General features: G+C 38.8%; 1 protein-coding gene across 2 annotated transcripts; it reads left to right on the plus strand.

Moving 5' to 3' along the window:
- The first annotated feature begins 8,667 nt into the window (after positions 1 to 8,667).
- On the plus strand, positions 8,668 to 12,391 carry LOC111339800 (homeobox protein Dlx6a). 2 transcript variants are annotated; one of them, XM_088761468.1, is made up of 2 exons: positions 8,668 to 9,900; positions 11,648 to 12,391. In XM_088761468.1, exons 1-2 carry the CDS (start codon positions 9,760 to 9,762, stop codon positions 12,002 to 12,004), a joined length of 498 nt encoding a protein of 165 aa, XP_088617594.1. In that variant the 5' UTR covers positions 8,668 to 9,759; the 3' UTR covers positions 12,005 to 12,391. The 2 variants fall into 2 exon arrangements, 1 of the variants encoding a protein (XP_088617594.1); XR_016001835.1 differs by lacking the exon at positions 8,668 to 9,900 and adding an exon at positions 10,346 to 11,219.
- The last annotated feature ends 1,416 nt before the right edge of the window (positions 12,392 to 13,807 follow it).

Raw genomic sequence — 13,807 nt, forward strand, 5'->3', positions numbered from 1 at the left:
AGTTTGTTCAGTTCGTTCAGTGAATTTCTTTCCTGTCTCTTTTACTAGTCAATTGTTGTAATTTCGTATTCATTTGTTGTTTAAAGTTTCAACCCACATACCGTCAACATCATTCGCACCGAATAAATCGTCTTTATCATCATGGCGTTGTGAGGTTACGGTTACTGCAGTTACAGAATGTGAACACAATATTACTGATGGTTGCTGCGCTGTAGTTAAAAAGTTCAGCCAAATGCAAGTTAGTATAGTTTTGTCTTACTTTCATTAGTGTTATAGACACTTGATCTTCCAGCAAAATCTTCTCAACTTTCCGGCCATCATAAAATTTATTGATATCTTGAGAAAACCTTTTGATATAATTCACAACAATTTAGAATACTTCTTTGTTTGTTAGGCCAGTTTCTATACAAATCAGTTCATCATTCAAAGCTTCTACAGAGTAAACCTGTCTTTGATATTTTTCTCTCGACTTAAAAGCTCGCAATTCCTCTCGTAAGTTTCTAGTTCAATCTGCAGAACAACGTCTTGAGTTGAAGTATCAGCTGATGAACAGGCTGTTTCAGAGCTTTGTTCACTAGCAGAGGTATTGGGCATTTCTGCTATCTCTTTTACCAACATCGACTCTTGATTCTTAGGAGGTGACTTTCCTTTTTTAGCTACTTTAGGCTTTCGTGTTTCAGACGTTGGAAAAATTTTGTCTGCATTCTTTTTGGGACCATTGACTTTCAATTTACCACGAAAATGGCAGCTGCAAACACGCGAGGTACATGACAGGACGGAAAACGCGTTTTCTAAGGCTTTGTATGGGACAACGGGAGGTACTTACAGTGCACGCATTTTCGGTCCTGTCATGAACTTGGCTTTCTGTCTTGTCGTCCTCAAAATAATAATTAAAAGGATCGTTTAAATTACTTTATACTGCGATAAAGAACCTTCAGATTATATTTTTCAAAAGCTAGACCATTAAAAGCGATTTAAGGTCAAAAGATTATGATAATTTTTAATCTTCGACAATCACGCGATGTCAGCAATAAAGCGTGGAGAGAATCGCAAATAATTCTTACCTTAGAAGTTTTATCCATCGTTGAAACTCACCAGGGTGTTTAGGAAATCTGTAAAACCTACAGGTTTTCCTTTCTGACTGGTGATATAGTCAGGAGCAAAGCACTGAACCATTTTACTTAGTGAACTTTGCGTTACACGACTCAAGACGCCATATTGATAAGTTTGTTTAGAACCTTCCAAAAGTGCCTCCATGGTAACGTGACGTCACGACTTCGGTACTCTACTCTATATGTGTCTCTTTCTCTACAATGAATTTCCAGCAGAAAAACGCAAGCACGAGGTAAAAAGTAACAAGGACATGTATTTTCAAACAAACAAGCTTACTGAGAAAACAAACTTTTATGAGAATACCTCGAGCTCGAAGGCTATAACAACTCACTATATACACGACTTTCATAATGGCTGAAGGCGCGCGGAACTGGTAACGATTTTGCATGGAAACGAGGCCACAAAGGCCTCTCAGACGTGAACATAGCGCATGTATAGTGGTTTTAGGTCAAGTTTTTCTTTTGTGTGAAGACAGTAATACTCAATTGGGGTCAATCACCGCTTAGAATACACGTTTAATAACAGGAAGGAATGCCTACACGCTGCTGCGTTCCAGAATGCGCCAAAAAAGACTATCGCGAAGAGCATAGGTTGAAAGTTTCGTACTTCCAATTTCCTTGAGGAAAAAATAATAGATTAAAGAAGAAATGGATAAAGGCCCTCAGGCGAGACGAAGGAAAAGACTTTAAAATGTCCGACTCAACAAAGGTCTCTTCCATACATTTTAGAAATAGAGATCTAAAAAAGACTCTTGCGAGGAAAATATGTCCAAAACCTGGTGCCATACCTTCGATATTTTCCTGGATTCGCACGTCGCCTCGCAAGAGGAAGCCAACAACAGAAAGAAACGTTCGCGAACCAGTGGCGTCGATTTCCGCTGCTTCTTGATCGAATTCATCTGCTGAGAGTGCTGTGGAATTTGATTTGGAAGAAAAAGGGGAAGTAAGTATCGGTTTGACTACTAGGGTTGTTGAGAATCAGAATATAATCTTTCCAGAAAAGGAATGTTATCAGTGATTTGACGGAAACCGTCGCAAAAAAAATAAAAGAATTGAAGAATTAAAACAGGAATTCAATCACATAAAATTGCGATTAGAAAATGCTCAGCGGCAAATCACAAACCTTACAAAGAAACAATTTGTGCTCGAGAACTTGACAGCTAAGCAAAATGCAGCAGCTTTTTACACTGGTTTTAAAGTGCTACTATGATGAACTTTTCACATACCTTTCTTTTCCGCTCAATTAACAGTTAACATCCCTAGGAACATTATTGCCAAATTTCAGCTTCGTGCGATGGCGAAAACCCTTTTATTTTCGCGATTATAGTCTATAATTTTTGCCCGCCATTAATCCGTCATGTTCCTACGACCTGGTTACCAATGCCTGAGGGTAGGTCGCAAGAAACTTCGAGGGAAACCTGGTGACGTCATTTTCTCAAGTTAAACCCGACACATGGCTAATTTCTTATACGATTCCAGCGAGTTTATGTTTTAGCGAAGTACGTATATCTTTCAATTCAATATGGTAGGAAGTCGTGTTGTTCAGGGCTGCAGCAACCGCACCAACAAAGCGGCAGGAGTGGCTTTGCATGCGAGTCCAACCGACAGAACGAGAGATCTATGGGTCCGGTTTGTTCGAATGAAAAGGAAGAATTTCTTTCCACAACCACGGGCTCAATTTGTCATTTTGCTCGGTGCACTTCGAGGAAGATTATTTTACTCGAGCTTTCGATCCGACACAGCGTCGGCAACTTAAACCCGGTTCTTTGCCTAGCAAATGGAGAAGAAAGGAGCCATCTACAGAATGGGATTCAACGAGACAACTTCGCATGAAGGAGAAGGAGCGGCAAAACGTTAGGTTCTTATGGGTTCTTCTTATGTTATACATTTTCGCTCTCATGTACAAGATGTTTGATATTTTAGTATCGCCAATTTAAAGCCTACACTATATAATTTGGATATATCAACAAAGTTGAAATGGTAAATTGGCCACCGTAACGTTACAAAAGCTGACGTTTCGAGCGTTAGCCCTTCGTCGGAGCGAAGGGCTAACGCTCGAAACGTCAGGATTGACAAGATACATTTGTATTTTATTGTTGTAAGTAGTGTATACTTTATGAATAAAGGCTGATCGTTTCGAAAGAAACTGTTTGGGGCTGCGTCGGTGGGAGTAACGAGATAATTTGGAGCGAGTATATCAGAAGTGCGTGATAAGATTTCTTTCCTCCGATTTCGATTGCCTGCCATCGCACGCTTGTAGGACTTTGTATTGTGGTAGCAAGGACTAAATTACTAAAAAGTAGCTGGTAATCGTTTCCACCTAGAATATATGGTCTATACTACACACTAAATCGGTAGATTTTAAGGAAAAACTGTACGCAATTCTGGTTTTCCAGAAAATTACGAAAAAAACGCGAGGCCAAAATATAAATTATCGATAAACAGACACGATTTTATGCGCTGATTGTGCGAAATATCACACCTCGGAAAATCTATTAGAGATCACTTTTTTTGACTTCTGGCACATATTGGGAAGAGTGAGTTACCTGCGCTAAATTCAGTGACATTACTTATAATTATTTACAGCAACAGCAAATTATGCTTAGTTGCAATTTACAAAGCACACTTACACATCTTATGAATTTCTTTTTTCCAATTTGGTTTAGAAACTCAAAAGCTGGGTCAACAATAGTTTTATCTTTACCAGTTCTGATGTACTCGCACACTCGTTTCGTTTAAAAAGTTTGTCATACCATAATTTTGTTTGACACGGCATTCCCTCAATCTTCCCTCTCCTTCTTTGAACTTAGGATAGGTAACACGAAGTTTTGTTTTGCGCTGGGAATCTTTTTGCTGATCTCTGTTTTAGTTCCAGTTGAAGTGGAGAGCAGCTAGAATTATCCTGAAAATACAAGCAAATATTGAAACTAATTTAGAATGGAATTAACTAATATCTGTGAACCAAACATTTGTGGCTTTGTGATTTATTTTTCTAATTAAGTAATTTATTTCATTTAAAATACCTGCTTAGAATTCCATGATATGAGAATGCTAACATTTTGGGTGCAAATTGGTTCACAGCAGACTGGTAACCTTCAAGGCAGTTTGTTTGCTGTAGTGGTGTTTTATTCCCCTCAGTAAGAAGGAGTTGTTAAGTGCCTCGCAGAGTTTGATGTATACATTTGAACCTGATATAAAAAGAACATTGTATTTCAAGCTCTGTGTACACCATAAAAATGACTGACATTGAGTTGTACTTATCTGTGTATCTGACTAATTAATTAATTAGTCAGATACACAAAAGTACTTTGAACTCACTTCTTCAACTGCAGTAAGAGGAAGGCAAAAATGTAAACACATAAGATCATACCTTTTATTCTCTCGATTCGTATTGTGGAAGCTTTTGTATTTCATAACACGGAATACATACCAATCTCCGATGTCTTCCTCCCCGGAAAAACGACTTAGTAAAATCTGCTCTTCCTCCTCTTCCAAGGCAAGCTGCTCAAGATATACTGCAGCTTCTTCTTCGGTCGGAACCGGCTCCACAGAGTCATCGTATCTGCCTATTTCGAGCAACGGCTTTTCAGGAAAGCTCTCTGGTTCACTTTCTTCGCTGTAACTGTAATGACTTTCGCTCGAAGACGAAAGGTGAAGGTGAACGAGACATATTTTTACCGAGAAAGGAGCAAGACAATAGCGAATTTACTACATGAGAAGTTAAGAAAATGACGTCACTATAAAAAGACAATAGGCCAAAAGCGCGTAGCTGCAGCTCTATACCGCAGGCTCACTGGAACGTAAATTCACGATGGCGGACGCGAAAAAACAACTTTTCGGGGCTGATTTTTTCCAGTTTGTGGGGTGTAAATCTTCATTTCAATGAAATATTAAGTTACAATCTTCCTAAATGACCTGATATAAATGATTCTTTGTGACAAACACAACATCAAAATTTCGTCTTAGTAGCACTTTAATAACTGCGATGCTTTTTAGGCGGTGTACAACTATCTTGGCGATTCATTTCGACTCTGGTAAACACTGGAATTTTCTCGAGCAAAGTGCCCCAACCGTTGTCGGGAAACTGCACCGAAATACCCTCTTCTCCGCTAACGCCAGTGAAGGTGCTCAATCGTTCTTTTCTGCGACTGTAAATCTTGTCTGGATCTGGGTCAACAATAGTTTTATCTTTGTCAGTTCTGATGTACTCGCACACTCGTTTCACGAGCTCCGCTTCTGTCTTCAGACCTTTTCCCAAATCATCGTGTCAAATCAAGTGTCCTTGGCCCCATATTTTTCAACATTCACATCAATGATTTATTCTATTACATTAAGCAGGCAAACTTGAATGCCTATGCCGATGATCAACAGTTGTACTCGTCTGACAAGGACCTCAAAACGCTAAACACACGACTGGAATACGAACTTGGTATTGCTAACAGTTGGTACGAGCGAAATGGCATGATTGTAAATCCAGAAAAGCATCAGGCAATGGTGATTGGTGCGAATAGTGAATATGAATTTTCTTTTCCTGTCAAGAATTCAATTGAATTATCGGGCGTAACTATCGACAAGGATTTGAGCTTTAATTGTCACATCTCACAGATGTGTGGTAAGGTTAATAAACAATTTGGTGTTCTTAAGAGATTTAAAAACACTATTACCAGTAATGTAATGCTGCGTTTATATAAAGCTTTTATTCAACCGCACTTTCAATATTGCTCTCTTATTTGGTATTTTTATGGCAATAGAGATTAACTGTGATGATTTAGAGTCCTTGAAAAAACGTATTTTACGATTTATTTTTAATGATTCACTGTCTAGTTATGATGATCTGTTAAAGAAAGCAAAGATAGCATCCTTACATACTGGAAGACATTATAAAACTCTAATGGTAGTTTTCAAGAGCTTATTTGTTTCTATGTACCCTGGATATCTAAATTAACTTTTTTTTTCTTCGTAATTCAAGTTATTCACTGAGAGGAAAGAATATTCCGACTCTACCTATACCAAAAACAACAAAATATGGTCTTGAGTGCATCCGATATCAAGCAGCAAAAACTTGGAATTCCCTCCCGGACAGCGGGAGAACAATCACATCATTTAAGGATTTTTAGATAGCCATAAGGAAAATGAACTTTTAGTAGCAATTTTTTTCTTATTATTGTATTGGTAGTAGTTCCATTTATAATTTGAAAGACTTGTGTATTTTTCTTTCTCGAAGATATTAGCTCAACAGAGCTACTCTAAAAATTAGAGTCGAAATAAAGTATATGTATGTATGCATGTATCGTGGCACTTAAGCCACAAACGTAGTTCTGTGTTTTTCAGCACTTCAGGCTTTCGTCCAAGTAGAGAAGCGCCTGGAATATTATCTTCCGTAAGAAAAATCGCTTTGAAAGAATCATCGCGTAAGCAACTCGAGGAGGAAAGTGAAAGTTTGAGGCCTTTGTGACCTCGTTTTCATGCTATTCTCACCAGGCCTCGCGCTACGCCCGCCATTATGAAAGTCGTATAAGGCAGGACTGTCTTGAGGTAAATCTGAGCGCTCTGATTCGTTCTTACTTGGTCTGGATTTGCCATACGGACCATTTACACGGACGCGGTCATAAGCCGTATATTTTTGTTCGCGAAAGCCAAAAAATTAAGATTAAAGAGGTTTTCCCGAATGTTATGATAAAGTACATAGTAACATGGCTTGCTTGAGCTGTATTGGGAAATACTGGCCTGGTCGTTTTTATACGGACTATAACTGCCCTTTAATTAATTAATAAGGAGAGACAACTCTAACACAATTATCAACACGGATTTCGGAACGTTTAATTGTAATAACCGATAACGGCGGCCGGCATAGATCGAGGAGACAAACAAAAGGGGCGAAACGACACAGTTAAAAATTTGTTGCGATATTGTTGATTCCCTGCCTAGTGGCGAAATAGCTGCACGAAGTGATGACCAATACAGTGGAACTTACTGGACAGAAATGCACAAACTACGATGAACAATACGGTTAAATACATGCTACGTTACGTAACGTTACGAAATGACACAAAGAAGCGCACGCGAAATTTTTACTACATTTAGCACTATTACAACGAGAAAAATGAACAGAGGAAAGGAATAAGGCGTTAGCGATCTACACGGACCTCACTGCGCTCTCTCCGTACGCAGTAAAAGCTCTAGTAACGTTGGATTAATGGCTGGTTGAAAACGTTTAAGAGCGGAGCGTCTGACTGAAATCAATAGCGTAGCTCAGTGCTGTAATGTCTGCCAAAATGAGAAACAAGTAATTGAAGTAAAACGGATGGAACAAAACGTTTGAGGCACAAACAATCTGCAATATTCGGTTGTGTGAAAATTGCATTGAGAATGTATAAACACCGACATGTAGTTGTTGTCAGAGGAATGTTTATAATCTGCCTGATTTGCGATCCTAACGTACACATTTCTTCCATACTTGAGAAAAAAAAATAACTGTAAATAAATGTTGCGCTGAAGTTCACTGATTGTCGGTGGCAAAATTTTCACGCGCTCTCTCTTGATCAGCAAATTAGACTAAACATACCCTTAGCCACCTTCAGGTTTCTTCGCTGTTGTCTCAAACTGAACCATTATAAGTTTTAACCACACAGCAAATGTAAACATAGAAAGAACAACAGGTGTCAAATACTTTATGCCCTTGAGGTGACCGAGAAAACTCGAGGTGGCTAAAAACTGGTTTATCATATGGAATGCTTTACCACTGTTTATGTTTCTTAACGGCATGTTGCCTGAATATAATAATGTTATCCGACGGCTCGCTCATTCTCTCTTACGCTTGTCATTTGTCCGTTTCACGGCTACGCTGAACAATTTGTCACGCAGTGAGATCACGACCCTAAAAGAGTTGAAAAACAACTCTGCCTCAAACCTCAAAAGTGATAGCCGATAAAAGGAAAACCGTCAAAGTGGGTTCACCCATGCACCGTCGCATTTACCCGCGACCAGCAAAGATTAGTCTCTCCCCTCTTTCCCTACCTTGTAATACAAAGATATCGAGCCAACAATGTTGCCGCAGAGTAAGTTCGTTTTAGAGAAACACGATTGACGATTTTCGAAATTTTTGATCTCAACTCCACGAGGCGATTCTAAAGGTCAATTGTTGTAGATACCTTTGTAAGGTAGCGGCCATTTTACAAGCAACAGCAAAGATAAGAACAAGGGTCTACTGCGCATGTTATTTCCAACACATGTAGTAAAAATATTGTTAGTGTGATAAAAGTGTTTTTCAGTTATTGACTCCCTTAAACTACTGTGCAGATTTCACTTTTATTTCACTTATCAAAAAACATCGCTGGAGTTATCTAAAGAACAGTTGTTTAGAAATGGCGTAAGAGGAAATGAAAAGTACTTGAAATTACCATGAGACACCGTTGATCTTGGGTTCGAGGAAAAAGGTAACGGTTACAGATCTCTACAAGTAATCGAATTTCGTTCGAAGTAGGGCTGGGTTTGAGTAATCGGGAATCGACTGAGGTTAGCGCGCGGAAGCGCTTTTAATGTTCCGGCTTGCACGATAAGAGCGGCCTCGTAAAACTTCGGAACGCACACTCTTTTTGTCGGTTTCCGAAAGACACAAACAGGCCGAAAGGTGAGGACAGTGCCTCTAAGACGCAAAAAAAATCGGCCGCCTTTAATCTTGTTACTTGACAGCTACACCTCTATATAAGTAACAACTCCGCAAAGCTGCATTCAAATCACTCAGATCAATACAGAAGACGCATCCTGTGTTTTTGTCTGTTAACGATGGCTTCGCATGTGGATATTTCAATTTGTGTTCCGCTGAACTCTTCGTCCGTGGCTCCTTCATCTCGAAAGCCTTCAGCCAGTCTGCCTCCACACAGACCTATGCTTGAACCGGTCTCCACTCAACCACTTTCCTTTTCCATATCCCGGATTTTGGGGTGTGAAGGCAGCTCCTTTCATTCTTCGTCATATTCGCTGCTTCCTGGTAAGTTGCGTTCCTTATATCTTAAATGTTTTAGTCTATTTCTCAACGATTTCGCTTTAAGTTTTGATAAATGCTATTTACGAGAAAAAGAGAGAAAGTTCAGGGATTTTCCTGATTGTATTTCCAGTCATTTAAGTGTCCAAGGAAAATAACGACTTTGGATAATCATTTTCTTCCAATCTTCAATGAAAGAAATACGACTAAATCAGTTTCCTCGGAAAACCAAGAGAATACCATCTCCCGGTAATACGTGGCCTTAAGTGCTCAACTTACACGGAAAGTGTACAACACACAAACGATGAGGTTTGCAGATTAATTCTAGATTCTCGGATTAACCATGTTCTGTAGTTGTACGTTGAATAAAATATCTAAATGATAACCTCCAGGCCTTGCTTCGAGACTTAGGTTTCAGAAGCTTGATGCATATAGTTAATTTCTAAAATGTTTACATATTTAGCCATTAATGAATGAAGTCATTCTTTGATCTTTTGTGTCGTTTCAGCTAATGATAACTCAACTACCGAAAGCGATAGAGGGAACTTCAAAGAGGACAGCCGGAAAAACCACGAGCACTTGCCGAGCGTTGACACCGACAACCAGAGGACTGACGTGGACAGCGATACAAACCAATGCAGTCCAACCCCCGCGCGGCCAAAGATGACAAGGAAGCAACGAACCACGTTTTCACCTCTGGAAATCTGGGAAATGGAGAGAGTGTTTGCACAGAGACCATATTTGATACAAGAGGACGAAAACGAATTAGTACAAAAACTTGGACTCACTACAAGGAATATACGGGTAAGATTTTTTAACTTATCTTTTTGGTTACCGGGTTAAAGGCTTTTTCTTTATGCAATTCAATCTCTGCCGAAAAATTTCGGAACATTTTATACAAGTATACAGCTGTTTCGAGAGCGGTTGTCAGAAAAAAGTGTAAAAGTACAAACGAAAACCCCACCGAAAGGCATAAAGAGTAGTTTTCAGGTCACAAGTGCTTGATCTCAGGAATACCGGGAAATATCAAAAATTGTCGATGTAGGGATGAGGCATTGCAGGTTTGATGAATTTAGTTTTTTATTCCACTTATTAAAAATTCATTAAGTACCAAATATCCTTTGGAGACTGTTCTCGAAACAGCTGTATTTCTATAAACATCTTGGCAAAGCTACGAGTCCTTTTTAGTCGTGGGTACGCGAAGCGTGTAAGCGACTATTAGAATGGGGCAGAACATGGAAATGTCACTCACTCATATGTAAACCAATCGATATGTTGACGGCAGATCAATGTTGATAGCGACCTTCTGAAATTATACGGGGACGCCTTTATCACATTTCCAAAGTAATGCTGCGACGTTAAAATTAATTCGACCTTTCTTCGAAGGAGTTTCGATTTTAGTTAAAATACTCGTCGGAGTTAGCACATGCGTAACCGATTTAAAGCTATTTGAAAGCCTAAAGGTGTAACTGTGAGTGAAGACGCTTAGTACAATCGCTTTTCCGCGATCATCTTTCGCCATCATTTGCATTATTGTGGAATATTCCTCGCCGTTCCCGGGTATGTTTTGTTTTTAACAAAGTGTCCAGGTCACAATCGTTCTTAAATACAGTTTCAAGCCTTCATTCTTTCACTGCGAGCCGTAAGTATTTATATCGTTATATATCGCTAAAATGAGGAACCTGGAAAGTTTTATAGGGAAAGAGAAGCGTTGTTTTCGTGATTGGTTAATTGTTTACTTTTCTGATGGTTTTACCTCTCTCGTCTGTTTGGTGACTACGAAGACAATAATCTGTGAAAATTATTGTGTGTACACCCCTGAACGTATACGAAGTCGAAGGAACAGTTTAGATCTAAGTCAACATTTTTGTCAACAAATTGAAAGTATACTCATATTGGTTTAAAAGGTGAAGAGTCAACACATATAAAAGCTGTCTTTTCTCTTTTAGTATACGATGGCTTTGAAATTCTATTTTAGAACGATTGTGGCCAGTTTTTTAAAAACAGAATTCAGTGGCCACTTTGTTAAAAACAAAATATGCGTAGAAACGGGCAAGGAATATTCCGAAATAGTGCAAATGATCATGAAAGTGATTGCCAAAAAGGCGATTGCGTGACACTCGGTAAGTTATAAGATGACATATGTTGTCATGTATCAGAAGAAATAACAATTTTCAAAATTTCTAGTCTGCATTCGGTACCCAGTCTGCAGTCTGCATTTTGTACCTAGTCTGCATTTCGTAACCGGTTTGCAGTCTGTATTTTGTACTGACCGATAGCTAAAATGTGAACTCTGACTATTCGCTCAAAATCACCCCAGCAGTTCAAAATAATACCAAGAAGTCTCAACTGTATCCGGGAGTCGTCCATTGGAATTTAATTATCTTCAAAACTCATTCAAGCGCAATGTATCCACACTTATTCACAGTTTCCTTTGATTCTGGTTTTGTATATGTTTATTAGGTATTTAACTTATATTAACAAAACCATTAGCCTTCTGTCCAGCCGCATGACACAAGTTACTAACGACTATTTACCTTCATATTTTCAGTTATGGTTCCAAAATCGTCGAGCCAAGTTACGGAAACAAGCGAAAGTCTCAAATGATGTCCATCGAACCAGCCGGCCAAACCAGTTTGCCCAGTTTCCGCCTCCACCTCCACTGCCATCGTATCATCCTGAAAATGTGTTTTACCCAGCTTTCCACGGCCCATATCTTCCACGGTTTACCTGGCAGGCTGGATTTTCGCCAAGAATGTTGCCCTCATACCCACATGAATATGCGCCCTGCTCATGCCGTAATATGAAGTCAGTGGCCAAACAGGAGAACTACTTGAAATACCCATTTAGTCAGTTTGAAGAATTCTCAGCGGTCTTACAAAGGTTGCCTAAACCAGATCATCTTTAATTTGCAAACTGTGACGCGATGACCAGCGACCACCAATAGCGAACCAGCACTGCCGCAAAGGAGAATAGCGCGAGAAATTATGATTCAACTAATGTGTCATATTTTGGAAAATCGAAATACAATTCAATGCTGTTACAGTTTTGTTGCACAGACTAGGAATCTGTTGTAAGACCTTCCATTGCTAACCAAATGGATACAGTGTATGTTCATTTTTCTTTTTATTTAAATAATGTTTGTTCCTAGTGAACTAGAATGTTAAGACAAAGAAGCCTTGCTTTACTGCATATTTTCAGTTTTTAAAAAGCAGAAACCAGTTAAATAAAAATGTTTCTCATTAACTGGTTGATGCTAGCGTTGCCACATTTAGTCAATTTATCAAATACTCGATTGATGCATCCCTCTCCCAAATAAATTTTGTTAGCGGAGTTTGAATTACGCTTCACTTCACATCGAGAAAAAAAAACTGAATAGGTCAGAATATTCTTCAGTCCATATCAAGGAGTAGAAATGATAAACTCAATTTCTCTTGAATCATCACGCTACAAATAAGTGTAAGCGTCGCACCATTCGTGGCTACCCCCAGAAACTTTGTACTTCTGTCATAGGTTTACACTGCCTTTCCACTACCTAAATGTACGTAAGGTGAAATATCCATCTGGTTGACTGACCTCTCCTCTACATATCGTCAGGCAGAAGTTCTGCATAAACATATCGTGAGCATTCAAATACTTGCGTTACTCCAGCATTCCATAAAAAGCGCAAAACATGATTTATGCGGCAAATTGTAATAAAAATAATTCTAAATTCCCTGGGTCCACAAACCAGACTCATTTTGCGTAAACAATAATAGCGATATTTACTTAGCCACGAAACAGCTAGGTAAAATATCCACCACTTTCACCGACACTGAGGTTATCAGTTGTTTTAGCATATACCACACAGAACACATAAAACTCGTATCACACCCCTTAGTTACAGATTCTTCTAACAGCCATTTTTGGTGATCGTTGCAATCTGATTGGCTCTCAACAGTGTGAAATATTCAGAAATGGCACAGTTTCTTTTGCATTAAATTGCGCAGATTTCCCAGATAACGAGAAAGCAACACTAAAAAGAAAACTTCCAATCAGATTTCCAAGGCACCTTTAAGTAACCACCACATTTCAGGAGACTAGGTGGTTTAATGATGACCAACAGACGACCACCTAATTCATTCTGGCGACATACATTGATAAATCAGCGTTAGCTCTTGTAGATTTGCGCCCCTGTAGTAGTAGTAGTTGTTTATTCAATGTAGCACCACACTTAGCTACAAGCTACTTTCTAGAAAGCCCACAGAAAAATATTCAAAAAAAAAAATTACAACCTACTTTAAGAATTATGTACATTAAGTAAAATATTATTACAAAAAGGATATCGCAATAAATATTATTTTTTTCGACTTCCATAAAGTTTTCGCATTGAATGATAAGGAAGATGTTTCAGGAGCGCAGAAAGTAACAACCCCATTCGACCTGGTTGAAAAACCCTTTTCCCCTCATATCATTAGCCATATAGTCCTGCACAGACATTTCCTCATTAGAGTGTGAACTAAAAGATGACCTTTTCAACCTACTTCACAACAGAATCCTATGGTACTACAAATTAAAGCTGATTGCTGTGCAAATAGTAAATGGATAGGTAACTTTTACGCGATAATTTTAAAATTGTCTCCGGAAAGTTAAAATGTTAAAGCAATTGGAAGCTAAAATCTTGAGTGGTTTGATTTATTCGCGGTTTGAGGAAAGGATTCCCCACCTGTAC

Source organism: Stylophora pistillata, chromosome 5 (genome assembly GCF_964205215.1).
Source record: "Stylophora pistillata chromosome 5, jaStyPist1.2, whole genome shotgun sequence".
Classification (NCBI taxonomy): Eukaryota; Metazoa; Cnidaria; class Anthozoa; order Scleractinia; family Pocilloporidae; genus Stylophora; species Stylophora pistillata.